This window comes from Lepisma saccharinum, chromosome 19 (assembly GCF_977018435.1).
Source record: "Lepisma saccharinum chromosome 19, izLepSacc3.1, whole genome shotgun sequence".
Taxonomy (NCBI): Eukaryota; Metazoa; Arthropoda; class Insecta; order Zygentoma; family Lepismatidae; genus Lepisma; species Lepisma saccharinum.
In genome coordinates this window covers 16,837,402-16,865,366 of record NC_139247.1, presented here as the reverse complement: position 1 = coordinate 16,865,366, position 27,965 = coordinate 16,837,402, and the positions used below count along the sequence as shown (strand labels likewise).

The window sequence follows — 27,965 nt, the reverse complement described above, 5'->3', positions numbered from 1 at the left end:
AACCAGACACTACACTTCAAGCCTTTCATCATGTCTTCTTCCTTGTTTGCGGCACAGATTTTGCAATACCAGCTGGTCGAGTTGTCAGCTTCTGGCAATGTTAGTGATTTCATTGCACTACCCCGTGAAGGTTTACAGTTGTCCAAGAAATGTTTTCTGTAAGCACCACAGTTGAAAAAGTAGCTCGGCTTCTCTTTCTTTTCTGCAGAACTGGAACTGGTGATATTTGCTCTGGGGTCACTTTCGGCATTTGGTTAGGAGATTCCTCGCTGCGACGTTCTGCTGTAGCTGGCTCTTCTTCTGGATTTTTTGCTCAGCTTGTATTTCATCCCTACAATCTGGCTCCAAGTGAGAAGCTGTGGGCACAAAGTCTGAATCCTGGAAAATATTAGGATCCAAAGGCCAAATTCCAGTATGTGAAAAACCACTTATGGCATTCTTCACAGTTGCAGCTCTACCATATGCTTCTCCCAGGAGCGCTGCAACTCGTGCCGGAGTAATGTTACTATCTTTGTTTGTGCGAAGCCATTTGTCAGCTGCTTGGTTGTAATATGTGTCCAGTGGTTTGAAGAATGGCACATCTAACGACTGGAGCTTGTGAGTGGTATGTGGTGAAAGGCAGATCATTATCACACCATTATCCCTGGCTAGATTTATGGCTTAGAGATTTTTGGTGTATGTGTGACATGTCCATCTAGAATGTACAGAAATTTTCTATCGACAGAGGGTCTTATGGTTTTGATGAAGTGCTGCATCCACTGGACAAAGAACTCACTTGTGATCCATCCACTATCAGAAATAGCAAATAGTGTTCCAGGTGGAGCACCAGGCTTAAGATCATCACAGAACCTCTTCCTCTTTAGGGCAAATACATGCCGGCAGCATTGAAACAGCAAACGCAGGCGGTATTTGTTCCTCGTTCGCCGCTGGTTACAACACCCACTTGGTGCTTCCCTTTCCGAGCAAGGACTTTTTGCGGTTTTTGAAGATTTGAGGGACTAGTCTGATCCACATTGAATATCTGACTAGGCTCAAAACGAATTTCATCAATGATATTTGTCAGAAAATTTAAAAAAACTTGATCTTGTCAAGAGCATCCGAACATTTGGGATTCCGTCTGAAGAACGTAACTTACCAGCTCATCCTCCAGTTCACTAGGAAGATCGGTGCCACGTCCAAAACTCTTTATATTTTCGCAGGCTTTCTGGTTTTTGTTCTGCAACCTCCTCTTCAATGTGAGCTTCGGAACGCCGTAAGTTCTGCATATTTCATTAATACCAGCATCACCATTTCGGAAGGTATCAAGTGGTCTCATCATATTTTCTTGCGACCACAAACCATATTTCTTCGGTTTCGCCATCTACAACAGTAAATGATAATAATATTAATCATACTACTACTACTAATAATAATAATACGAATAATAATAATAAGAAGAATACGAATAATAAGAATGATACGAATAATAATAATAATAATACGAAGAAGAATACTAATAATCGGTATTATTATTATGAAAAATAATTATTCCTGTTAATAATTAGAATTACGTAATTCCTTCTTTACTATTCTGCTGATTAAACTTGTATAAATGTCCCTCTCTAATTATTTTTAAAAAGTACCGGTAGAATTTAGAAGAAAGCTAGTGGTACAATTTAAACGACACGGCCATTTTCATTCCAGCAGAGGCCCATTTTACAACGGAGTAAACCCATTTCAAATAACCCTGCCCTTAAATATTAACATACGTAAGTTATTTATATTTGACATGAAACTAGATTCAGACTTACCTGTGCGTGTGTAGAGGCTTAGATGTTCGAGGAATTATTTACTTCGTGGACCACAAAAATGAACAAGCTGCTGCTTCCAAGGCAATACTGCTTCTAACTGATCCGTCTTCACACGAGCTTCTCAACTTCTTCTAATACACAATCCTTCCAATAGGCAGCGCCACTGCTTGGATAGGTCGCCAGATATGCGAGTGGTACTATTTACATGTGCACAGGAGTCACGGGTCTGCAGGTTTCTTTGCTTGTGGTTCCACTATAGGAAGCAACACTCTAAGTCAAGCATTACCACATCTAAAATACAATTTGTGTGTGGGTGGATGTACATGTGTGTGTGTGTGAATCTTGTACATTATTACCAGTTCTGAATGTCTCCTCCTCTACGGCTATAGGTTGCACATCTTCCACTCCATCCGAAACCCCTTGGAACACACAGGCCACTGCAACATTCCCTATGCATCGAACACTGAAAACATGTAAAAGAACGTAGGAGTTATTTTTCATTTTTTATTGAGATGTTTTATAGATACCTCATAGCCATTTTACATTCAAATCGTGTATACTCAAAACAATGAAAGTAGCAAAAAAATAGTATAAATGAATCCAAGATGGAATGAGCATTATTTATGGTACTAATACTTATTCAACCATATATGCTCAACTTATCAAGTGGAAAAAAAACTTTAGTCATGTTCTGCACAAAGCAAATACTAAAGTTCGTAAAATTGAATATTTTTTCCAAAGGGAATGTGTATATTTTTTGTTGGTCCATTGTCAATGCTATGGTATTCAATATTATCATTATGTTTACTCATATTCCACAATATATATTTATTCTGGGTAATTTATTTATTTATTTATTATCTTGCGCACAACAGGCATCTGCCCTTTTACAGTGCACAGTAAATGTCTTACATTTGAGGATTTATACACATAAAAATAATATTTATACACATTTTCAGATATAAAAAAATACATATAGAGGTTGCATGTATCATCGTTATACATTGCCGTGATAATAAAAATCAAGTCACACAATTACATTCATATATGTATGGGTATATATAAATACACACATAAAGAAGGTAAAAAACAATAATAAAAATAAATAAAAAAATAATAAGTAAGAATGTTCTCCATTAAATAGCGTTTATACTCAGAAAATTTAGCAAATATGTCCAAGTTTACGCCCCTCTCTAACCATTCATTATGCAAGCTACATATTCTTCGCAGGGTAGCCATTTCTGCAGATTTTGTACGGGTGCGGGAAATTGCAAAGAGTTTCTTGATCGCAACTTTGGATGGGGGACATAGAAAGCTATTTTTGAAAGCAGAGAGGAAGAATCCAATTTGTCGTTAAGAAATTTGAAAAGAAAGAGGAGACGATGTATGGTTCTTCTGTTTGCAAGGGAGGTAATGTGTAATTTAATTAGAAATTCGTTAAAGGTGTCATCTTTGGATATGCACCATCTTTCCTAAAAACTATATAGCGAGTGAATTTATTTTGAACCTTTTCAATAAGATCTATTTGTTTACTGGTTTGTGGACTCCACACTATAAATGCGTACTCTAATATGGGCCTAACGTATATGTTAATTAATGATAACAGCGATTTATTTTCATTGAATTCTTTTGCAGTTCTCATAATGAACCTTTGTTTTCTATGCGCGTCATTAACAGTCTTTGTGATATCTATCTGAAACGATAATTTATCATCGAGCACTACATCAAGATTTGTTATTGAGTTTGCCCTGTCTATCTCTGTGTGTGTTATTTCGTAGTTATAGTGTATTGGGGATTTCAATCGGGTAAATGTTACGACCCTGCATTTCTTATGGTTTAGATTAACTTTATTTGATTTACACAATGCGTTGAGATTTTCGATATCCTCTTGTAATTTAATGGAATCTTCTTCATTGTGAGTGCTCCTATAGAATTTTAAATCGTCAGCGAATAAGAGTTTCTCAGAATTTCTAAGCTATTTTAGTAGGTCGTTAATTAATATTAAATACAACAAACGACGAAGATTGGAACCTTGAGGTACGCCTGTCCCAGGTACCAAATTCATGAGAGCAGCAACCTTGATAATTTACGTATTGTTTTCTGTTTTTGAGATACGAACACATTAAATCTATGAGGGAAGAGGAGAAGTTATAAAAGTTAAAAAGAGAATGTCATGGTTTACTGTGTCGAATGCTTTGCAGAAATCTGTGTATATAATGTCTACCTGACCTCTGTTGTCAAGTTCAGTGGAAATGAAGTTTGTAATTTCTACGAGGTTCGTCACGACAGATCTCTTTGGTACGAATTTGTGCTGGCGCGAGGAGAGAATTGGTTTTACATGAGCAAAAAAGTGTTTATAAAGAATCTGTTCTAATAGTTTAGCTGGCGCACAAAGTATCGCAATTGGTCTGTAGTTTGAAACTTAAGATTTATCTGATGTTTTTGGTATGGGACAAATTTGGGACAATATCCATTTATCTGGAAATCTCGATGTTTGTATTACAAGGTTGAAGAGTATATGTAGCGGATATTTTAGACTTTCACCACACCCCTTGATTACATAAGAGGGGGGGATTAGATCAGGCCCTGCCGTTGTTTTAGGTTTAAGCTTCTTTATTGCTTCTTCTCCTTCATCGGTTGATATAACCTGAAAATTTAGAGAAGATAGAAGGGTGTCAGTATCAGACAGAGGGGTTGGTGGTTCGTAACAAGATGGTTCCTGTACGTAAACAGAGTGAAAGTGTTTCGCAAACGCTTCGGCAATTGAGCTGTTGCTGTCGAGTTCTTGATTTTTAATTACAGATAAGTTGTCCATATAATGGTCATTTCTTATTTCTTATGAAGGACCAGAATTGCTTCATGTCACCTGTTTTAATACTAGCTTCAATGCTTTTCAAGTACGTAGTTTGAGTACGCATCCAGAACATTCTTTTTTAGTCTGGTTATATATTTTTCAATTTTGCTGCATGCATTCTTGGTCGCTCGACGTTTTCACTGATTAATTATCAGTCCATAGCGAGTTTCGTTCAGAGCTACTTCTCGACGCAGGACTTCTAGGAACCGCCAAATCGCGGGATGGTCGGCGGAAACATGAGACTGGAATCCTCGATGAGAGCATTGTTTGTTTTTTCATCTCCATTTAGGACAGCTCCGTAGTAATTCCAAAGTTATTCAAAATCTGCCCAAAAGTTGTTGACTGCTTTCTTGAGTTTCACTGGCACTGGTCTTCATTTCAGTGTATAGTAATCCGGCGTTTAGTCCACAAACATCTGGTGCATGTGTGTGTTTATTTACAAATTTCACAATTTCACCATACACAGTTTGGACACGGGCCTTGCACTGCTTTTTTAGGGAGCACTGCCAGTACACTTTATCATTTCTGGCCTATTCTTTTAAATACGAAAATCCATCATGGATTAGTTTCTTTCCTCCATGAGAACTATTCACTACAGAACACATTTTTGAAGTGATGAGGAAGTAACTAACATTCAGTATTTATAGTAACTTAAAAGTGAAAGTGAATGACAGAGGTCAGAGGTGAAAGGCTATAATGAGAAAGGCACCAAAATGTCGTGGCACATAAAATGTCCTAGCACCAAAATATCCTAGAACCAAAATGACCTGGCACCAAAATGTCCGCACCAAAATGTCCGGCTCACGCACCAAAGATAGAGCAAAAGCAGCTATAGTCGTCTATTGGTCTTATATATCTATTTTTAAATCACAATACTTTCAAAACCTTTCTTACAGTTAGATGGAGTAGTAAACCAATGGCTGCACTGGTTTTTAGGGATGTGTCAAGGATTTTAACAAGAAATAATTCAACGATAATGTCTTCTTTTTCACACTGTACAATAATATCTTGCTAGCTTCTCCTGTACTCCAAGTTCTACTCTTTTAGGAATTCTGTGATAAAGAGCGAATATTACACTCCAAACCTTGCATACGAAATTTCTTGAAACAAATATTTTCAAGTATACATCGTCCGCCAGTTTCCGTGTAATGTAAGTGTAAACTAACTTGATATGCCTGCAGGTGATGGAAATTTTTTTATCAGATTTGTCAAGGTTTTTCTTTTTCTTCTTCAAACAACAGCCATCCAGAATGTTTGGTACGAAAAATTTACCGCGATGGCAATATTGGGAACCTTTTACACATATTGGGGTTTCAATACAGTCTGCAAAATTAAATGTATTCCAGAAACAGAAGAGCAATATTGCCTTAGATTACAGCACTAATGAGAAAACTGTATTGTTAATACGCACAAGGCAAGAGTTTATGGGTACATCTGTAATGGGATGTAGCAAAGGAAGCAATTTTACATAGGCGACGCTGTAGCACAATAATATGAACGAAGTGAGAATAACCCGAAGGGAATTAGCCAACCTACACAGAGCAACATTATTTTGGTTTAGTCTTTCCACGACACATAATAACAACACAGGCCTCGAAGGGTCTTTACCTATCGCACGAATGCCAGTCCTTCCAAAATCCTGCCTAGAGGTGCGGAGTTCTTCAACCGGTAATAGGGTGACGTGCGGTCAGCATGTCTCATCCGTTATAGGAGAGTTCCGATACGGGTTACACTATTCACATGTAGCTCCCCAATTTCCTCACGTTGATGTGTTGCCACCGATCCCATACATAGCCTGAAAACAGAGAGACTGAACCCAGGCTAACTCAAACCCACGTACCCTAGAAGTCGTGGTTCAAAGCTCAGCACTTTAGACCGCATGGCCAAGGAGGAGGACATGTTTACGACAGATACAAAGGCTGTCGCAGAGAAGGTGAGACAGATTTTTTCCTGGCTTGGCAACACTGCCTATGGTTTCGGCACTAGTCGCATCGTGTAGGATGTGTAACGTTCAAGTTTGCAAGGTGCTTTTTATTTTCAAAGTCGTGACTGGTTTGATCTTATATGCTACCTCAAAGGCCGTGGTAAAGTTTTAAGCACCTTGATACGAACTTACAAAATCAATTGTGGGGCGGAGGTTATTGCCACGTTGTTCGCGGAGCCTCAAAGTTGACTACGAACTTCACAATTCCTAATTTCAATTTGAGAAAAAAGAGGGGGGAAACACGAGAATGTTGCCGTTTACAAATTTGTCCTGGAAAATTAAGAAAGAGGTACTACAAGAAACTTCCAAAATGCGTTAAACGCTACACTAACCTTATTGCAATCTAGAATTATTCATCTCAACCAAAAACTACAATTGCTTGCAACTACAAATGCCTATTTTACTGTTCATTTGGTATTTTTGACCACTCGGTGGTAAAGGGAAAATTAAGTTTATACTAAGTCAAAAACAGATGCCCAATTTTCCATAATTCAATGACGCATTTTATTCAACAATTAAATTTTCACAAAAAAATGAATATAGTCTTTTTTACAATTACCACAACAAGATTTCGTTAAGTAAATCATTAACAAGGTCCCCCCATAACATTAAGATAATATTGGCTAACCCCAAACAAGCAACAAATTACGCCCCTTTCGACGTTGACTAGAAACAATTTGTTTGAACCATCTTTTGTACCACATTTATCACTATACTTATATTTGTACTTCAAAAATGTTAAGCAACTATCCAACAAAAAAAAGGAAATGTTCAAAATTTGGAAATAAGCAAAATTTGTGAAAGTCTACAATATTGTTATCTCATTTTAGCATCTGTGCTTCAATCATTTTCTGAGACGAAGATTAAATCCAATGATTTCCATATTTTAAAACACAGTCATCAATTATCATAGGCGTATAAACTGCAAAAAACCATACCAAGAAATTGTGACCATTTCACAACAATTTTGTACAAGGTACCCTCCTAGTTGCTCATTCAAAAAACCCAAGTAATTTAACTACTTTACATATTCGCCCGTAAATTGAAGGAATCCCAAAAGGGGGGAGGTGGAACTGCGTTGTTTAATGACGTCGTCGCGATTAGTTAATGTAACTATTTGTGACGTGTTAAAAAAATGCTACAAGTCTTTCCGCAAAATAACGAACACGCTAATGAACGGCAATTATAAAACAGTTTACATGTGCTGATTAAGATCGCCATTTTTAAAGTTTCCTCCATTTGTTCAAACTGTACTAGGTTCCTAACAAACACGTGACACACCATTTATTTTCCCACGTGCTGCACTAAAGTTACGCCTTTGGTATCAATGGTAGGTTTCAATCCAATCGTTCCTCTAGCAATTTGCACGTATATATATATGTACGACGAAAAACAGAACTTGCCCTCTAACAAAATAGTTATTTTTAGCACTTTGAAGCAAAAGTTACGAAAAATCGAGTAGTTTTTTGTCTAGTAAAAATCGGCATTTTTTGAGTCACACTATAATTCACCAAAAAACTACAATTTCACTTTCCTACCTTCGTTTTATGCGTCTCAACTTATAGGTTCTGTCAGGGGGACGACTGCCTTCACTCTTGGGTGTATGTGCCTCGCGGTAAGAAGACGAAGTACCTCACTCTCCCATTTTCCATATCACTAGCTGCATACAAATGGTCAAATGCCGTGTTCCTTTCTGTGCTTCAATTCTGCAACTGGTTCCATATTTTGAAAACGTTGCTACGTCTATTTTACATTGAAGCCTCGTGATTTATATTTAACGAACCTCGGCAATTCATCACGAGTTTCTGAATACGACAAAGTCCAAACTACGTATCCCGAGCAACATTTTTGCAGTGGAGCGCGTGAATTACGTGTATTGCCGATACCAAGCACAAGACGCAACTGTTCTGTGCTCACGCACATACCCACACACTGCCTTCACTTCCTGTAACTTCCGAGCTGCAGATGGCGTGATTACAACGAAATTTTTTGCAAATAGTCAGTGGTGCCATCTGTCGGAAGATCGGGGAATTAAATGATAAGTCGTTTTTTTTATCTCTATTCTGAGCGGAGCAATTTCAAACACATCGAGTTGGACGTTGTAAGATTTTGCGATGTAAATTGCAGTAAATCGCTACAGATGGCTCATTCTGTTTCCGTAGCAAGTTGTCACATGTTGCGAAACCACGTTAGTGAGCAGCTGTTTTGATTTACGTGGAACGTGTTTCGTTTATCCCTCCAGGTTTTTGTGTATAACATTGCTTGTCGCGATGAGTATTCAAGATGAACAGCGACATGCCATAAAATTTTGTTCGCGTTTAGGTAAAAGTGCTGCGGAAACATATGCAATGCTTCAACAGGCATATGCCGATCAAGACAGACGGAGTAGAGCCACAGTATCACCAAGGAGTCATTGAGACCCTGCGCCAGCACGTAGCAAAAAAGAGGCCGCATTTGAAGAACTCCTTCATATTGCACCACGATAACGCATGCCCGCATATCGCATGGGCTTTTCAGGATTACGCGACAAAGAGAAAAATAGAAATTTTCCCGCATACAGCATACAGCCCGGACCTTGCACCTTACGACTTTTGGCTATTTCTACTTTTAAAGGTTGCTTTACATGGCCATTTCATGACGAACAAAGAAGTGATCACCGCAGCGCAAGTTTTCTTCAGTTCGCTACCTGACGACGAATTTTCAAAGACATTCACAAAGTGGCAGGAGCGTATGGACGCTTGCTTAGCTGCCAATGGTGCCTATTTTGAAAAAGATGTACGTCTACTCAATATGGCTGATTCTGAATAAAAAATTTTGTGGTTTGTAGTTTTTTTGTTTCATTTTAATGATTCTTGGAGGGGTCCATGTACATGCTTGTGTTTTAACTGCTACGCAGCCACGACTTTTTGACCTATTGCGCTTATTTTGGTCTCAATCGGCAGCTAATGAACCAAATTTTCACCTAGTACATTTGCTAGCCAATGGAGATCGCTCTTTTCCTGTACAGAAATTTGTCTCACCTTCTCTGCGACAGCCTGTATTTATTCGAAAACTAAAAGGAACATACTTTTAGTCAATATTTTAGTGTTCGTTACAAATCTATAAATCCTTTGTTTCATCATAATATGCTAATGTTTCTTTTATATTTATAAAATACTTACAGGACCAGATTCTTTACAGCTGCTTCCATTCTTCACGTAGAAGATCATCAAAATGGCAACCAAAAGAAAACATTTGAAGAAATGTCCACAGAAACTCATGGCACTCATTCTTGCTCCTGATAGGAAATAAAATAAAATTATTTAAGTTAACATTCGTATAGAAAGGGTTGTAGTGTAACTTTACATACTCGCACCTTAGGGGTAATGATTAAACGTTTCTATTCTGCCACCCTCACCCCGCAAAGTAAGGCCCTAGGTTACGCCCATGTGAGCTAACTTTCATTTTAGACGTAACATTAACATTGTTTATTTTTCCTAAGTTCTGACATATTGGTATTTCATATGAAGCAAAATTCCATAAATTATCGAGTTCTTAGTAAGAAATCACTTCGAGTTTCGTGAAGATGAGATACACTTGGCATGTATTTTGTTACTTTTCCATTAGAAAAAAGTATGTTTCTAAAAGACCAGGGTAAGAAACCCGTTCAAAGCCAAAGCCCTGTCAATCTGCTTTTTGTTAGTCTATCGAGTCCCATGTTCGCTGTTTTTTGACTTTCGATTGATTGATTGATTGATTTGATGCTTTTAAGTCCACCTTATGCACAGTAAGGCTAATTGGGACTGGACCTACAGTTTAAACTGGGATCCGAACCACTATGTGCCTCTACTGGGATTATGGCTTTCCAGACCTTTCGAGTTCACTAGTATTGGTTTCAAGAAACACCCCAAATGCCCGCACAATGCTCGTAAACACCGAAATCTTGCAGCTCACGTAAGGAACACTCACACCTATCACAACAACGCTAACCATTATAGTTAACTAATTTGCACCAGCAAAAATTTTGCTCGCTTAAAGATTAAAACCTAGTCTTATAACTGTTATTGTATTGTAATGAAGGATCCGAAATTCTACTCTAAATTGCAAAACTAGAATATACTTAGAGAAGATTCATTGATTGATTGCGTTGGTGATTTAAGTTCACTTTATGCATAGTAAGGCTAATCAGGACTGGATCTACAGTTTAAAGTGGGATCCCAACCGCCATTGGGCTCCACCGGGAATCGAATCCGACTTTCAGAAGAAAATGCATCAATTCCCACTTATGATTCTCTTTGTATGTTCCTTTAACAACTAACATTAACCCTTTAATGCATGAGAGTACCTGTAAGCCTGTCACAGTAAACCGATTGTTATAAACACACTACCCTTGACAATTGGCCGTTGATTTCAACTGAAATCTAAGAAAGAACACTTTCAAATAATTTTCTAAAATTAATTGTTATTTACTTGATAATATTCTGAGATATTGTATTATTTTTACTCATATCCTATTATTACAATAATATGGGACTTTAATCGTAGTTTCAAATAATATTCATGGATATTTATACTGCTACAGGGAAAATGGCGTCTTATTCACTTCGTGATGACGACAAAGTTCAGCTACTTGAGGATGATAATTGATTGGTTTGGGTCATTGCACTTCGCTTTTCGACCACTTTTGTATAATGGCGAAAATGAGGATGAGTAATGATATATTGAAATGATGAAGGTACACTCACTGAGAGAAAACATCCCAGTCCTAGATTCGAACCCAGGAACCCTGACGATACTCTTACCGATTTCGATACTGAAGATTGAAAATTTTAATATTAAAAGTTGTACAAGATAGTGATTTATATAAGGTAGTGAGTATTCCTCTACAATTATAACCATCAATTTGCCATAGTTTTTCATTCAAATGTTTAAAGGTAACATCCAAATATAAAAACACGTATCATATAATCACAAAATGCAATTTTTTTACATAATATTGACACAAAATGAATGGAAATTCCAACATTACATTACTTTCAAGATAATTACACTCCGTGAAAGTGTTGCATTTTCACGGAGCCCGCGAAATATCAAAACGCCGGAAAAGGATCGACCAATATTAGCACATAAATTCAAACTAGGCTCAGGCCAAGTTTTGATGTGTGTGTGTGAAACAAGACGTTCGTGTTTGTGATAATAAGGGATCCAATATTTTACAGAAAATACAGATATTTCAATGTTAAATTTGAATGTTGTAAATATTGCAATTCATTTCAAATGAATCGCTCTTTGTATTGAAGCAACATAGTAAATTTATAATTAGTTTTCAAAATATATTTCCATATTGTACTATTTATTGAGTGAAATGGTCTTGTCTATTTTTCTTACTGAGAACCATAATATGCAGGAAATTTAATACATATGATTTTCATCTTTGGTTTAAGACCGAGTACAATAACAGCCCATTATCATGCATTAAAGGATGAGAAAACTGTCATACACAAGAGGGTTGAACAGAGTATCAAATTAATAAAACACTTACCAGAACAGTTTTGAACTGAGTTGTAGGACTGCAGAATATTTCAGTCTGTAATCACTGATAAGCTGTATCCTTTCACATTAATCACGCTCACGTGTAAGGATACTGTAGAAATAATTCTTAACTCAAATTAAGCGTAGCATTACACGGAGCACAAGTAATTTATAGAAAAGTTATGTGCGCTATATTCCATAATAATTTCTCAGATTCGTCACAATGTATTTGACAATTTACAATAGAAATGAAGTTGTTTGGTTCGCAAGATACTGCCACACATTAACCCTGTACAGTGTCGCAAGCTTTTGAAAAACATTGGATGTGCTGAATTCAAAGATGTGTTTATATTTTATCCGTATATACCATAAGTAGGCTGAGGATATGCTCTAAAGGCTAACTTGGCCTTTCTCTTGATTCTTGGCCAGTAATAGTAGATGGAAAATGGCGGAACTGGCTCGCCCGGGCGAGTCGTAGCCTTTTACGCTGTATATTTTAAGGTACCTTCACGGGAAATCACCTATAGGGTAGTACCTTCACGGTTAACCCCAGAAAACACCTATAGGGTAGTACCTTCACGGTTAACCCAGTACCTTCACCGGAAAACACCTATAGGGCACTACCTTCACGGTAATTTTGGACGAATCGTAGCCTTTTACGCTGTATATTTTAAGGTACCTTCACGGGAAAGCACCTATAGGGCACTACCTTCACGGTTATTTTCCAAACAGCCCAAAATAACAACTACCTTTCACGGTCTTTCTAGTACCTTCACGGTTAACCCAGTACCTTCACGGGAAAGCGCCTATAGAGCAGTACCTTCACGGTTAACCCAGTACCTTCACAGGAAAGCACCTATAGAGCAGTACCTTCACGGTTAACCCAGTACCTTCACGGGAAAGCACCTATAGAGCAGTACCTTCACGGTTAACCCAGTACCTTCACGGGAAAGCACCTATAGGGTAGTAGCGAACCGTAGCCTTTTACGCTGTATATTTTAACCTTCACGGGAAAGCACCTATAGAGCAGTACCTTCACGGTTAACACAGTACCTTCACGGGAAAGCACCTATAGGGTAGTACCTTCACGGTTAACCCAGTACCTTCACGGGAAAGCGCCTATAGAGCAGTAGCGAACCGTAGCCTTTTACGCTGTATATTTTAACCTTCACGGGAAAGCACCTATAGAGCAGTACCTTCACTGTTAACCCAGTACCTTCACGGGAAAGCGCCTATAGAGCAGTACCTTCACGGTTAACCCAGTACCTTCACGGGAAAGCACCTATAGAGCAGTACCTTCACGGTTAACCCAGTACCATCACGGGAAAGCACCTATAGAGCAGTACCTTCACGGTTAACACAGTACCTTCACGGGAAAGCACCTATAGATCAGTACCTTCACGGTTATTTTCCAAACAGCCCAAAATAATAACCCCCTTTCACGGTTTTTTCCAAACCTAACGCAGGTAACTGTCAGCGTAGCGTACTCTGCGTAGCCGTTTACGCTGTATATTACAAGAGTTCACGGAGCCTTACTGTCTGCCATAAAAATTTCACCACAATATTTTACGAGTTAAACTAACCTAGTGAGTTGACAACATGTTGTTTACGCTGTATATTTTAAGTTCGGTCACGGTGCCTCACTGTCAGCGTTGCCAACTCTGCCATCAAAATTTCACCACAATATTTTACGAGTTAAACTAACCTAGTGGGTTGGCAACATTTATTCTATCATGCACGAACTAACCTAACCTCTCCCAATGGTGAATGGCTCTGATTGGTCAGCCTCAGACAGCCCCTCCCGAACATTTCATGGCCGATCAGTTTTGTGCGCGTGAGCCTCGAAGTCTTTTGTGAGCCCGTACATTTCATATTTTTATACTGTACAACACAAAAGTGAAAATAAAATTTCAATATTTGTTTCTAGCGATGATAAGTGGCACTTTTGGCTCTTTAACCGAGGAAAAAAAACCGCTTTTTTGCTTGGTGTTACTGTTGCAAAATTTAACTAACAAATCAAAACGAGCGCTCTTCAGGGGGAAGTATGCTTTCGAAAACAAAGAAACAATACAAATTCTAGCATTTCCTCTACCGATGAGCATCTTTTCGTCGTTCGGGCGGCTCTGTTCTGGTTAATTACGCAAGGGAAAAAAAGGGCGTTGGCTTCGAAAGAAAATCTTTACCAGTAAAAATGTCTGTATAGGAGTCATTGCTAATACTACTTATGCGATTCGTTCCCTCTAATTGCGTGAGCAAGACGGAACAATGTATCTAGCCTAGACGGATCGATATCGTTTCCTACCACGATCGCCTCGACTTTTCGCAGTGCTTAGCGAGAAGGTGACCGGAGTGAGTATATTAACAGCATTCCTGCCGTGAATTGCTAGTGACATTTATGCTGCATTAACTCTAGTGTCTGAGTTCTATATGAGCTTGTGTTCAATTGCATGAAAACTTTTGCAAGAAGGAGAAAGAACAGCTTTACTTCAACATAGGTAAGTACAACAATTATGTTTTTACTTGCTTTATTAACCCGAGTTAACTTGGAATTTACTTTTACATTGCATATTATTAACTCGAATTGTCTCGTGATCACACAATATCAGTGTATTTTTGTGCTAATCAGGAAAGTCTCGTTTGAGTTTTAATAAGTTTACATAACAAAATTTTACTTGCTTCTACTGGACGTCATGTGAGAAAAGGAACACGATGACGATGGGATTTTGTGCTGAAGAGAGCGTGGGGTTCTCTACATACAGTTTATCACCGACTTGAATGTCTATGATTTGCGAAGCATCCTCGGCATATGAAGTCTCTCCACTTTCGGGATGTGTGAAATCAACCAGCTCTACATTGCGGACTTTAGGTTCGTCCCCTATATTCGTCACAGTCATAGTCGGATAGTGAAGGGCTCGCAGTAGCGACCAGTAAGTTATCTTGACAAACTGAAGTTTTCCCCTGAGGTAAAATTGATGGTATGCTTTGACAGGAGTGAGCATGTAGAGTTTGCTTCGTTTATTGAAAGGGGACGGAAATTCTCGATTTGGGATGCTGAATATCTCTAGGACGACTGTCGATTTTAAGTTGTCGAGGCTAACGTTCAGGCTGCCGACGTTGGCTAGCAGTTCCTCCTGCACGTCGTCCAGTTTTTTCTGTATGGGCTCCAGGTGTTCGCTGAAGAGGTTGACGATGCTGTCGTAAGAAGGTTTGATCTTGATTTCCACGCGAAGTTGCTTGAAGTGTTCGTTCAGTTCGCGAAGCTTGTCGGCAAAATCAGCCAAAGCAGACTCTTGACCGGTCTCCACGTCGTCGATTCGAAGTTTCACGTTTGCGATGATCTGCTGAAAGCTTTCGACGAGCCTCAGTTTGGAGTTTTGTGTCGCGAGGTCGTGAACCTGATTTCTGATTTCTGCGAACAAAGTGTGCAGCTCGTTGACGTTCTGGTTGGTGGGCATCGTGGCGATGGTGTCTCGAATTTGCACGATTTCAATCTGAATGTTTTTCACGTCCTCGGATTTGAGCAAACGATTCACTGTCCTCTTCACGGCTTTCAGTTCCTGCGATGATGGTAAGTTGACGACTGTATTCTGCAGCGCGGTCAAAGCTTTTCTCACGGCGTCCAGCTCACTGGCGTCGGCTACCGTACCCAGCGCATCCCGGAGTCGCGTCATGTCGTCCTGTGTAGGGGTTGATTACTGCAGTGTTTCCAACTTGCTCTGTATGTCGTCGATCAGGTGATGGAAGTGTGAAAGTTCTGTTTCGGTGTTAAGGCTTTCCAGCTTGGCAATTTGATGTTGAACGGTGGTCAGGGTTTCCGTTATGCCTGGCAATTTCAATTCCAAATCTTCCTGCAAGGTCGATAGATCAGTTCTCATGGTCGACAAAGTGTCCTCGATGTGGCTTACGGTGCCTTGGATTTTACCGAAATCCTCGAACGTCTCTAGTTGCAGTTTGATGTTGGCCACAGACTTTCCTATAATTTTCAGTTCCTCGGACGAAGGAAAGTTGGCAATGGCTTCTTCGACGGTTTGAAGTTTCTCCCTGATGTTTTTCACCGAGTTTTCAAGTTCTGCGAAGGATATCAGAGACGGGATCTCATCCCGAAATTTACCCAGTTCGTTTCGTAGATCGGCCACTGCTCGATTGATCAGAAGTATGTCTTCGGGTGCAGGGTTGGTTTCAAGTTGGATCTTAATGTTAGAAATAACATTTTGAAGTTCGCTCAAGCTAGCTTGGATGTTTGTTTCCTGTTCCTCAAACTTAGTTTTTAGTTGAATAATGTCTCTGGATTTTTGTAGGTTAGATAATTCCTCTCGCAGGTTGTTCACTGTTTCCTGAATGCTGCTCAAACTTTCCAAGGATGCTAAATCAGCATACTTGGCGAACAGTGATTTGAATTCCGCTTCGATCTTCAGGATCGGATCCACTAATGTTTTCTGCAGACTTGTGATTTCATCTTGTAGGCTCGAGGACAGAGTGTTCTGGAGAGTCAGCAGGTCGCTGCGAAGTTTCTTCACTCGTTGGTCGAGTTTTAGAATTTCAGTGTTGTGGGGTGGCTCGGTATCCGTGCCGCCTCTGGAGTGGCCGAAGATATTGTACGGCATCTTGATGCGTCTTACTGTTTACTTACAGATTCGAATCAAAACAATGGCCCAATATGTATATAATAGCCTATTGCATATCCCTGAAAGTTGCCTTTCTCTGTTGCAGAAAAATGTCGCAGTCACAAGACACATCCACTGCGTCGTCAGTTCCGTAAGAACCCCAAGTTCACTGCCCCTTCTGTAATATCCCACAAACCAAGTCCAATCTAAGTCGGCATAAACAAAGATGTATTCAACGGCCTGGTTCGTTGAAAGAACCCACCAGCATCACCAAACCTTCCCCAACATCCAGGAAAGTGATAACAACAAAAAATTTGATCGTCAATCAGAAGAGTGGGGTAAAGCGAAAGCAGTCTTCAAACCAGTTGAGCCATGGAAAGAGAACGAAGATCACAGAATCGGCTGAAGCACGCGACCCAGAATGTATTAAGCCGAAGAGAACGGCCTTCAGGAATATGTTGGCAAATTACAGCCTCAGCAGCGAGAATAGGGTTTTGCCCTGCAGTGCCGAAATTTTCCTGAAGGAGAAGAAAGCAGAAGTGGTTAAGATTTTGGTTTCCACTCTCGACAAGGGCCCCTTCAAATTCGACATGGTTTTGGATTCGTTGTTCCAGAAGCATTCGTCGGAACAAACTCACATGTTCTCCAGTAGAACAAAGCAACAACTTCTGCTGGAAAATGAGAGGGAGGTGATAAGCGAACTTTACGACAAGCTAGTGAATGAGATCATCCGGAAGCAGGAAGAGTTTCAAGGCAAAGGATCGGGTTGGAGTGTTTGCAACACTACACATATCGTCAACATCAACATAAGCAAATACAAGCCTCTTTCGAGATCGACTTACGTGAAGCTCCCGCAGGTGATCGAAAACAAGAAAGCCGTTCTTAACATTGAAAACAACGACAACCAGTGTTTCAAATGGTGCCTCCTGGAGTATTTGCATCATAAAACAAAAAACTCTACGCGCGTTGGAAGTTACAGCCAGTACGAGACTGAATTGGATGAATATTTCGAAGACGTTACATTTCCTGTGCAGCTGACAAAAATCGAAAAATTCGAAAAAGCCTATCAACAAAAAAACAAGATTCCAATCGGTGTAAATGTGTACGGATATACAATCAGCAACAAAAAGTAGATATTTTTCCGCTTCGGATCAGCAAAATTGTAGGTGATGAGGTGAATGTAGTGCACATGCTGTTGATAAAAAGTATGAAACAGCACCATTATTGCCTCATCCGTGATCTTTCAAAGCTGATCAGAAGCGAGATAACAAAACATGAACATCAAATCGAAATCTGTTATCGATGTATGGTATTTTTCAGCAACCTAGGTTCAAGAACCGCCAAGGAGAGACTGCAGGATCACCTCAGAGAATGCCTGCAGCATCAACCATCCAGGTGCGTGTTCCCTGGTGGTTCTGATTTCTTCAGAAAGTACAAGTCCCATCTGGAGGTCCCCGTTGTCATCGTTGCGGACTTTGAGGCATTCTTGAAGCCCATAGCGATCTGCGACCCCGATCCGGCGAAATCATCAACTACTGCCTACCACGAGCACATACCTTGCAGTTTTGCATACTACGTGCACTGGATGGCAGGAGCGGACGAAGATAGCAAGGAACCGATTCTTTACCGAGGACCCGAGGCTGGAAAACGCTTCCTGGAATTCCTAGTCAAGGAAGTGGAGGAATGGGGTGATGTTTTGTTCAGGACTAAACCCATGAATGATCTTACCGAAGACGAAGAATTGAGGTTTGTTTGTGCAACACATTGTCCAAATTGCGGGTCCAAATTTGATAATTGTGTGATAAAAGTGGCACACCACAATCACGTAACGGGTCAGTACATCAGTCCGTTATGCTATAGATGCAATTTGAAGTTTCAAACTGCCAAGTTTGTGCCGGTGTTTTTCCACGGCCTCAGCAATTATGATCTTCACCATTTCGTCAAAGAGCTGGGCTATGACAAAAAATCCATCCGTGTGATTGCCGAGACCGACGAGAAATACATTACTATCAGCAAGTGGGTGAATATTCCACCGGGCTATCATGGTAAGATGAGCAAAATGATCCCCTGCGACGATGAGTGCACGTTGTGCGCTGCTGGCAAGAAGCCAAAATACAGAAGAATTGAACTTAGATTCATCGATTCTTACCGCTTTCTCCAGGCTAGCCTCGAAAAATGCGTCGCCATGTTGGACATGCCGGAAGTTACCAGAGATCATTTCCCAGATGTGTCCTTGGACGCTATTCGAAGGAAAGGAGTGTACCCATATGAGTACGTTGACGGGCCCGAAAAGTTCGACGAGACGGGTCTTCCGTCGAAAGACGCTTTTAATTCAACCTTCAAGGACTCCGTGCGTTCCGACGAAGACTATGCGCACGCCAAACGTATGTGGAACGAGTTTCGATCCTGCTCGCTGGGTGATTTCCACGATCGATACTTGAAGCTGGACGTGCTTCTCCTATTCGACGTGCTCCAAGCGTTTCGTCAAACCGCTATTCGTGATTACAAAGTCGACCCTGCGCACTTCGTGAGTCTTCCGGAATTCACCAGGAATGCCATGTTGTATTCCAGTAGCATTCGATTGCAACTTTTCGCGGAAGATCAATGCGACATGCAGCTTTTCATTGAAATGTATCAGGGGCGGCATCGTGCAATGTTGTTTAAGACATGCGAAAGCAAACAACAAGTACATGGGAGACGAGTACGATCCCAATCAGGACTCCAGCTACATAATATACTTGGACGCCAACAACCTGTATGGTTATGCGATGACGCAGAAGCTGCCACAGTCTAATTTCGAGTGGTCGGACATCACCGAAGAAGGACTGAAACATCTGCTTCAAGAGGATAATTTTGAAGGATCGACAGGATACTTCGCGGAGGTAGACTTGGAGTATCCTTCAGAATTGCACCAGCTCCATTCGGATTTTCCTCTGGCGCCTGAGCTAAAATGTCCTCCTCGCTCCAATCAACCAAAACTGCTTCTGACGTTAGAGAGGAAGGATCATTACGTAGTGCACTACAAACTGCTGAAATTCTATCTCGATCAGGGTCTTGTTTTAACTAAAGTGCACAGCGTTTTGAAATTCACACAGGGCAAATGGCTGGAACCCTACATCAACATGAACACCCAGAAGCGGCAGGTGGCGACATCTGACCTGGATAAGGATATGTATAAACTGATGAACAACGCCATCTACGGAAAAACAATGGAGAATGTAAGGAAATACAAGGATGTCAAGATAGTTTCGGACGAAAAAAATGCATGAAGTGGGTTGCCAACCCACGCTTCAAGGGCAGGAAAATTTTCAACGAGAACCTGACGTTGCTTCATCTTGACAAATCCTGCATTACGTTCAACAAACCGACGTATGTGGGGGCTGCAATTCTCGAACTGTCGAAACTGCAAATGTACGAGTCCCACTACAACATCATGAAGTCAGTCACGATACAAAAATCAAATCCAGATCGCTTACATGGATACGGACAGTTTCGTTTATGTGATGAAGGAAGATCCGTACAGGGGCATGACAACCGAATTGAAGTAACATTTCGACACTTCGGGCTATCCACAGCCGAACCCCTACAACATTTTGCCAAGAAACAAGAAAGTTCCATGATTGATGAAGGACGAAATGAACGGTGAGATCATCAGAGAGTTCGTGGGACTCAGGGCTAAATCGTATTGTATTGCCACCATCAAGAAGTCCAAGGGAGTTGGGAAAAGCACTGTTCAGCGAAAGTTAAACGTCGAGGATTACATCGAATACCTGAAGAAGAAACTCCCCATCCTGCGGGAAGAGAGGAGGTTCCAGAGCAAAGACCATGATGTGAAGACCGTGAAACTGAACAAAGTGGCGTTGGATGCAGAGGACGACAAGAGAAAAGTTTTGAACTGCGGTATTCACACCGTTCCATGGGGCTATTCACCAATCGGAGAGAAGTCCAAATCATGCAATATCTGTAATTAGGCTAATCCTGTAACGAATCCACTTCGCACGCTTCTGTATTAAATTGTACGCATACACACAAAATACTTTTTCATTCACTTCATTTCCGGCATCCATCTCTTTTTTTTGCTGAAATAAACGGCAGTCTCATATCACCAAAACCTTTTCTCTCCATTTATTGTTCTTTCCTACACTATCCCAATGTTGGTGTTGGGATGGCACAGAGAGAAAAGAAGGCAGCAAGCTGAAGCAGAATGCTGTTCACGGATAGCAGTAAGTAAATAAACAGACATAATAAAATAGGAGTTCTTCGCAATGCGTCCGAAAGGAGTGGCTTATCAAATCCCTTACTCGGAACTCAAAAAGGTTTCGGGCATCGATTCTATACTCACGAAGAAGCAACGCGAGAAGAAAAACAAATGTTTAAAGAAGTGGCACGGGATGAAGCTCCTTCTCAGCAGGCCACAGCTAAGCAAGTTGCAAAAGTCTAGGTCAAGAAAGCAGAGAGGTTTCATTTTCAGCATTCCCGCTATCCTCGCTGCTCTCGGAGCAGTGGGAAGTCTCGCAGGTGGTAGTGCCGCGATTGCGAAAACCGTGATCGATGCCAAGAAGAATACAAAAGAGCTCGAAGAGCAAAAAAGACACAACCTCGCCGTGGAAAGCAAGATGAACGCTACTGGTTCCGGATTGAAGAGAAGAAGAACAAAGAAACAAACCACCGCAGCAGCGTTGAATAAATTCAACCTTAAAAAAAGTGCCCCTTTCAAACGAAGATATTGAGTCTCTAGCCGAATTGTTCAACGTTATAAACTTCAGAGGTGTGTTCATGTCCGATACATTGCCTGCTAACGGACCCCGAAGTGGCGGCGAAAGGGGAGTGGTCAACTTGGATAATTCTCTCAACCCGGGAACCCACTGGGTATGTTATTGGATTGCCGAGGACGGAAGCGCTTTCGTTTTTGATTCTTTCGGTGGCGTTCCACTTCTCGCGCTTGCGAACTACCTGAAATCGACGTCCGAAATATTTTACAACGACGAAAGGATGCAGGGCTTCGACGAAGTGGTCTGCGGTCATCTCTGCGTCGTATTGCTGGTCATTCTTTCGCAACTAACCGGCAGCGGGGACTCGACGTCGTTGGAAATGTTTCAGAGAGCAACGGATTTGATAAAACAATAGCGATAAAAGAAAAATGCTAGTCCTGCATTTGTCCAGCGAGACTTCAATCCTCAAACTGAAACTGCATTACGATGTGATCAGCTCTGCAACAAGAGTCGTTGGGCCTCGTGGCTTTCTACAGCATGTACTTGATTCGCAACGTCACAGAATACAACAACACCCTCCACGTAGGAAGCAAGAAGATCATCGTTTCGCCTGGACAATATAACCTGACTACGCTGCAAGCCCAATTGCCTTCGAACGTCATCCTGTCCGAGAGTTCGGTCACTCATCGCGTGGAGATTACGTCCGCCACAGAAGAAATAAACCTCGGATCCATCGGGGAGCTCTTGGGTGCGCCGTGGACGATGCGAGCCTCCCGTCCGAGGGTAAGTGCGTGATAAAATCCATGGAACTTCGCATGCCGATCATCGAATACGAAGCTAACCACGCCACGAAGATCAAAGCAGAAATCATGAAGAACCCGAACATCCCGCTCGAGTTTCAGATGTACCAATTCTTGCAGAGGACGGTGTCCGGGCGATACTTCGAGTTCGACGTGACGACACAGTTCAACAGCATCCAGTACGACATGCCCGACTTCGTGGTGGTCGTGTTTCAAACCGGTCGCGACGGCAGTCAGAATGCGGATTCGAGTATGTTCGACTACTGCAAAGTTAGGAACATTTACCTTAAGAACGGACGTAACGAGATTTTCCCCAGAGAGAACTACAACCTCGTGGAAGATGATTACCTGAAGCTGTACGAAGCTTACACAGCGTTCAAGAGGGTCACCATGGAAGGATCTACCGACATGTACTACACGCCAGCGGAGTTTATCCAGAAACGTCCGATGTACGTGATCAACACATCGAAACGCAAGTAGGTGGTGATCAGCGACCGCACGAGCATCAAGGTTGTCGTGGATTTCCAAGAAGCGATCCCAGACAATACAGTATGCAGCGTGGTCCTGATTGCAGGGAAAAAGTTTGTTTACGATGTAAAGAACGAGAGAATCATTGAACAGTTTTGATATTTTTTATTGAAATGAAATAAATACAAATTTGTTACAAACCCCAACCGAGTTTTCTTTTCGTATGCATTGCCATCGTCGTTCCCAGAGCGGCCAGCCTTTCACCCATGCTGGCATCTCTACTGACCACCCTCCGGAAAGCACGGTGTTCCAACTGCATGTCGGCATCGTGCCTTGCTGCGAGATCCCTGTTGTCCCGGTATGCAATATCATGGTCTTTGCAGGCAGCGTCCAAGGGATTAACCTCCGAATCACCGCGATCCAGTCGCGCGTCCAATTTAGTACCGGGACCGCAGTATTGGTAGCCGGGAATATGCATCTCGAAAGGCAATTTGTTGATGATGTCGTTGATGAGCCCCTTCCCTTCCGCCAGCTTCCAGAATCGCGGGGGCAAGATGTTGATGATGTTGATCAGATACCCGATGCCTTTCGGTTCGTTAACGATGAAGCGACTTAGTTTGGAAACGATCATGTCCACGATGCCAACCTTTTCGTTGTGAAAGTTTCGGTTTCCGGCCCTTTCTTCTCCGGCGATGACCAGCAGCCGGTCCACGAGTTTACGAACATCGTCCAGCCACACGAATTCCACGGGCAAATTAGAGTAGCGCTTGATACCGCTGCCGGTAGGCAGGCGAGTGGTGCCAGGTTGCTCCTTGATTTCATTCCAAAACGGTTTGATGATGTTCCTGTACTTCTCGCTGCTACTTGACTTGACCCTGTTCTGAGATGGGTTGTTTTTCTGATACAAAGCATCGGTCATCTTGAGAATTTCCTTGTAATTGTCGTAATCCTCTTCGGAATACACGTTGGCGTCGGGGCGTTTTCTAGTGATCAGTTCCCATAGCCCCGGCGTGCCTGCGTACTTCTTGAAGAAACCTCTGCGTCCAGCTCGACTCTCGTTGTAGATGATGATATCGTCCTTGTCGAACGTGACGTGCCAACTGCCTATCTTCCACACGACGCTCCCAGAAGGGTCGGGTGATGGATACAAACCGAAAACTTCGTCTCTGTCATCGCCTTTGGTGCTCAGATATTTGGCTGCGGTCGGTCCTAATCGTATTCCCTCGACGGAAGACGAACTGCTGCTGCTGCTGGACCTAGTGGGGAGCGACGGCAGTTGGAAGTGTTGGAGAGTTGTGGTGGGTGAAGGAGGAGTGGGAGGATAGTCCGTAATGTTGCGATCTGCCACTGGCACCAACTCTGTGATCAAGTCCTTGTTATGTTCGGCAACATCTTTGATTTCTTTGCCCAGGTCTCCGATCGCATCGATAAGCGGTTGCTCCTGTCGCTTCTTCTGCTCATAATATCCACGATTCTCTTCCTTCCACCCTTTGAATCGTTTAGCAAGGTACTCGGTCAACTTGATGTTTTCTTCGGCTTTTCTTTTGAATATTGCAAAATGAAGTTCTGGGCCTATGTGTTTTCTTACAATTTTGTTATTTTATTTCGACGGAAGAAACAAGACAGAGCTGTCAATGAAATTATATTGTTGATAATCTTATCTTTTTCGTTGTTCATCTCGTACCATGTATCTGAAAATTTTCTAACCCTCTGCTTATGATATCCATCAAGGATGTCTTCCATTTCGTCTGTTATTGCGTGAAGATCTTCGGTATTTACGATCTTTTTTCCCGTGATTTTAAATATGTGATCCTTCATGATCATCTGGCACGGCACGGTGAACGCTGGCGAACTATCGGCGATATCAATTATTCTGTGGATGTTATCTTATTCTTTACCCGACACAATCTTGAAGATCTGATAGAGCAGCTCCACAGGAAGATTGATTACATTAGCAGATCGTGATGTATTCATTTTTTCTTTTTGTTCGCCTCGTACTATTATATTACATTTTCTATCACGATAAACTCGTTGATCTTGTTACGATACTTCCCCTGGTTCGGTTTGCGAGTCATGTCTATCGTGGCGAAGCCGTAGTCGTCAGCATTCCAGCAATGCGCGCAGAGGTTGCGAAACGACTCGTACGTCATATCCCCTCCGACGAACTCGTCGTACACGTGCTTGAGGTTGGTGGCATCCTGCCGAAACAAGCAAATGAAGTTGGCGTTGTCCCTGATCAGCTGCTAGGGGATCTTCGAGAAGGTCTGAGCCAAGTAAAAGCAGTCCATGCCCTTGTGACGACCTCGAGTGAAGTAGTTGCGAACCTCTTCCTGATTCTCGAGGATGACATCGTCGAAGACAACCACCGAATTCTCACGACTCTCGTCCAAAGGTACCATCTGCAAGGCAAAAGTGGCTATTTCCAGATCGTCGTAGATTGCAATCAGCTGCCGGTATTTCGATTGCTCGAGGCTCTTGGAAAAGACGTACAGGTGTCTGCTCTCCCAATCGAGCCAGTGGGGAGCCAGGATGAAATTGTCTACCATCAATGTGGTTTTGCCACAACCCGAGGGCCCCACGATGAGACATCTGATACTTTCGGGAAGCAATTCGCCATTTTTCTTTCTTCCTTTACCTTCGCCAACGTCCGGGAGCCTCTTGGTCACCTCCCAGCTCATACGATATCGATAGCATCAACCCAAGAATTCTGCGAAGAGGGAAGACCGAGCCACTTGACGTAAAGTTTGCCCTTGCTGCGTCGGAGTACTTTCTCCACAAGGTAAGTGTCCGGGAACCTAGTGGCGGACAGTTCCTGCTCGTAGAATCGAGCCAAGATGTCCTCACCGTCCGCGGTGCTCTTCAGCTTGTAGGTGGGGATGTAGGGAGGTGATGAAGGCAGGAGAACATCGGTCACGGTGAAAATTTCTGTAGACCAGTTTCGAGTGAAACCTTTGTCGAATACTCCGGGGCGCTTGAACTTGCTCACTCTCACTTTGTCTCCTATTTTATACTTTGGTTTCTTGATTTTTTCGCCACTGTTTCGTTTGCAGTACACTTCGGAGAGCAGCCACCTTTCGTTTCGCTTGGTCCCTTCCAAGGGTTTCATCCCGATCGTCCTGTGAATTCGGTTGTTGTATTCCTCCACCAGTTCGGGCACCAGATCCACCCACTTGTAGTTCCCGCGGAGGGTGAACCGTTTCCACATAAGCCCCTTGAGGGTCCTGTTGAATCGCTCCACGATGCTTGCTTTCAGCTCGCTGTAGGTTGAATAGTGAAGAATACCGTTCTCCTTGAGCATCCTCCCGAAGGCAGAGTTGTAGAATTCCCTGCCTCGATCGGTCTGCAGGAAACAAGGGGATCTCTGTTTGAGAACAGAAGCGAAAGCTTTGCTGACGTCGACCCCGGTCTTGTTTTTAACGGGTATCGCCCAAGCGTACTTGCTGAAAGTGTCGATCACGGTGAGGAAGTATCTGAACCCCTTGTTGATCTTGTGAAGCCCCTTGAGATTCCCCGTGCTCATCTCCACGAGGTCGGCCTGCCTGAGGTCGTCTATCCCTTTGGTGACCACGGGCAGTCGAGGATAATTCCTGCGGGCAGGTTTGTGCAGTTCGTTCACGATAGCTGCTCTCATGAGGTTGTTTGATACTTATAGACAACAAAGGCTCCGATGCAAAAATATAGATCTATTATCTTCATTGCTTTCTTGCATTTTGCTTACTTGCTTGCTTACGATAGACGACTGACACTGGCGACGGGATAGGAGAGCACCAACTCCAAGAAAAGCGGTATCGGATGCTCCATATTCGTCTCGATAGATTCGGCGTACAGAAGATCTCCGACGGAAACATTGTCGTACGAGACTCCGATTTTCATGTTCTCGTGCTTGATCCTGAATAAACTCTCCCCGTGATGCAGACTTATCGCGACACCGCTCGGGGGATGCAAGTTCACAATTCGGAGACTTCCGCCACCTAGGGAGAGTTCGTAGAATATGCTATTGTTGTTGAAGATGAAGAAGATATTGCCAGTGTTCTCTTCGAACTGCTTCACAATACCGTTCAAGTGGATGATTGTAGCTGCCAACAGGTCGGTTCGGAAAGCAAGCAAGGCATCGTCAAGCATGTCTCGACCTTTGGCGACCTCTTCGCTGGATATCTTGACGTACTTGGGAAGCGTGGCGCCAGGTTTCCTCCTGTTGTAGCCGAACACGTTGGTTGGCATGTTATAGAGCATTTCTTTCTTTCCCACTGCTCAGACTATTTTATTAATTTTTCCTCTTCTTGCTTCGAGAAAAGGTCTCGCAGACATTTTTACTGGTAAATATTTTCTTTCGAAGCCAACGCCCTTTTTTTCCCTTGCGTAATTAACCAGAACAGAAAATATGCTCATCCGTAGAGGAAATGCTAGAATTTGTATTGTTTCTTTGTTTTCGAAAGCATACTTCCCCCTGAAGAGAGCTCGTTTTGATTTGTTAGTTAAATTTAGCTTGCGGCTCAAACAACAGTAACACCAAGCAGAAAAGCGTCTTTTTTTCTCGGTTAAAGAGCCAAAAGTGCCACTTATCATCGCTAGAAACAAATATTGAAATTTTATTTTCACTTTTGTGTTGTACAGCATAAAAATATGTAATGTACGGGCTCACAAAAGACTTCAAGGCTCACGCGCACAAAATTCATCGGCCATGAAATGTTGGGAGGGGCTGTCTCACCAATCAGAGCCATTCACCATTGGGAGAGGTTAGGTTAGTTCGTGCATGATAGAATAAATGTTGCCAAGTCACTAGGTTAGTTTAACTCGTAAAATATTGTGGTGAAATTTTGATGGCAGAGTTGGCAACGCTGACAGTGAGGGTACACCGTGAATATACAGCGTAAACGGCTACGCAGAGTTGGCAACGCTGACAGCGAGGGTACACCGTGAATATACAGCGTAAACGGCTACGCAGAGTTGGCAACGCTGACAGTAAGGTTAACGTACACCGTGAATATACAGCGTAAACGGCTACGCAGAGTTTTCTACGCTGACAGTTACCTGCGTTAGGTTTGGAAGAAACCGTGAAAGGGGGTTATTATTTTGGGCTGTTTGGAAAATAACCGTGAAGGTACTGATCTATATGTGCTTTCCCGTGAAGGTACTGTGTTAACCGTGAAGGTACTGCTCTATAGGTGCTTTCCCGTGATGGTACTGGGTTAACCGTGAAGGTACTGCTCTATAGGCGCTTTCCCGTGAAGGTACTGTGTTA

The 27,965-nt window shown here is 42.1% G+C and overlaps 1 protein-coding gene and 1 long non-coding RNA gene across 2 annotated transcripts in view; one reads left to right on the top strand and one right to left on the bottom strand.

Annotated features, from left to right (window-relative positions):
- Positions 1 to 9,915, bottom strand: part of LOC146003082 (uncharacterized) — a 34,632-nt gene extending 24,717 nt beyond the window's left edge. Inside the window, exons 1-2 of the long non-coding RNA XR_014443779.1 lie at positions 9,790 to 9,915; positions 2,147 to 2,253 (exon numbers count right to left, since the gene is read on the bottom strand). This is a non-coding gene — a long non-coding RNA (uncharacterized LOC146003082). The remainder of the gene's footprint in view (positions 1 to 2,146; positions 2,254 to 9,789) is intronic.
- An 8,134-nt stretch (positions 9,916 to 18,049) lies between these two features.
- Positions 18,050 to 20,012, top strand: LOC146002946 (uncharacterized). Its single transcript, XM_083141105.1, has 2 exons — positions 18,050 to 19,305; positions 19,409 to 20,012. Exons 1-2 carry the CDS (start codon positions 18,050 to 18,052, stop codon positions 20,010 to 20,012), a joined length of 1,860 nt encoding a protein of 619 aa, XP_082997231.1.
- Positions 20,013 to 27,965: the final 7,953 nt, after the last annotated feature.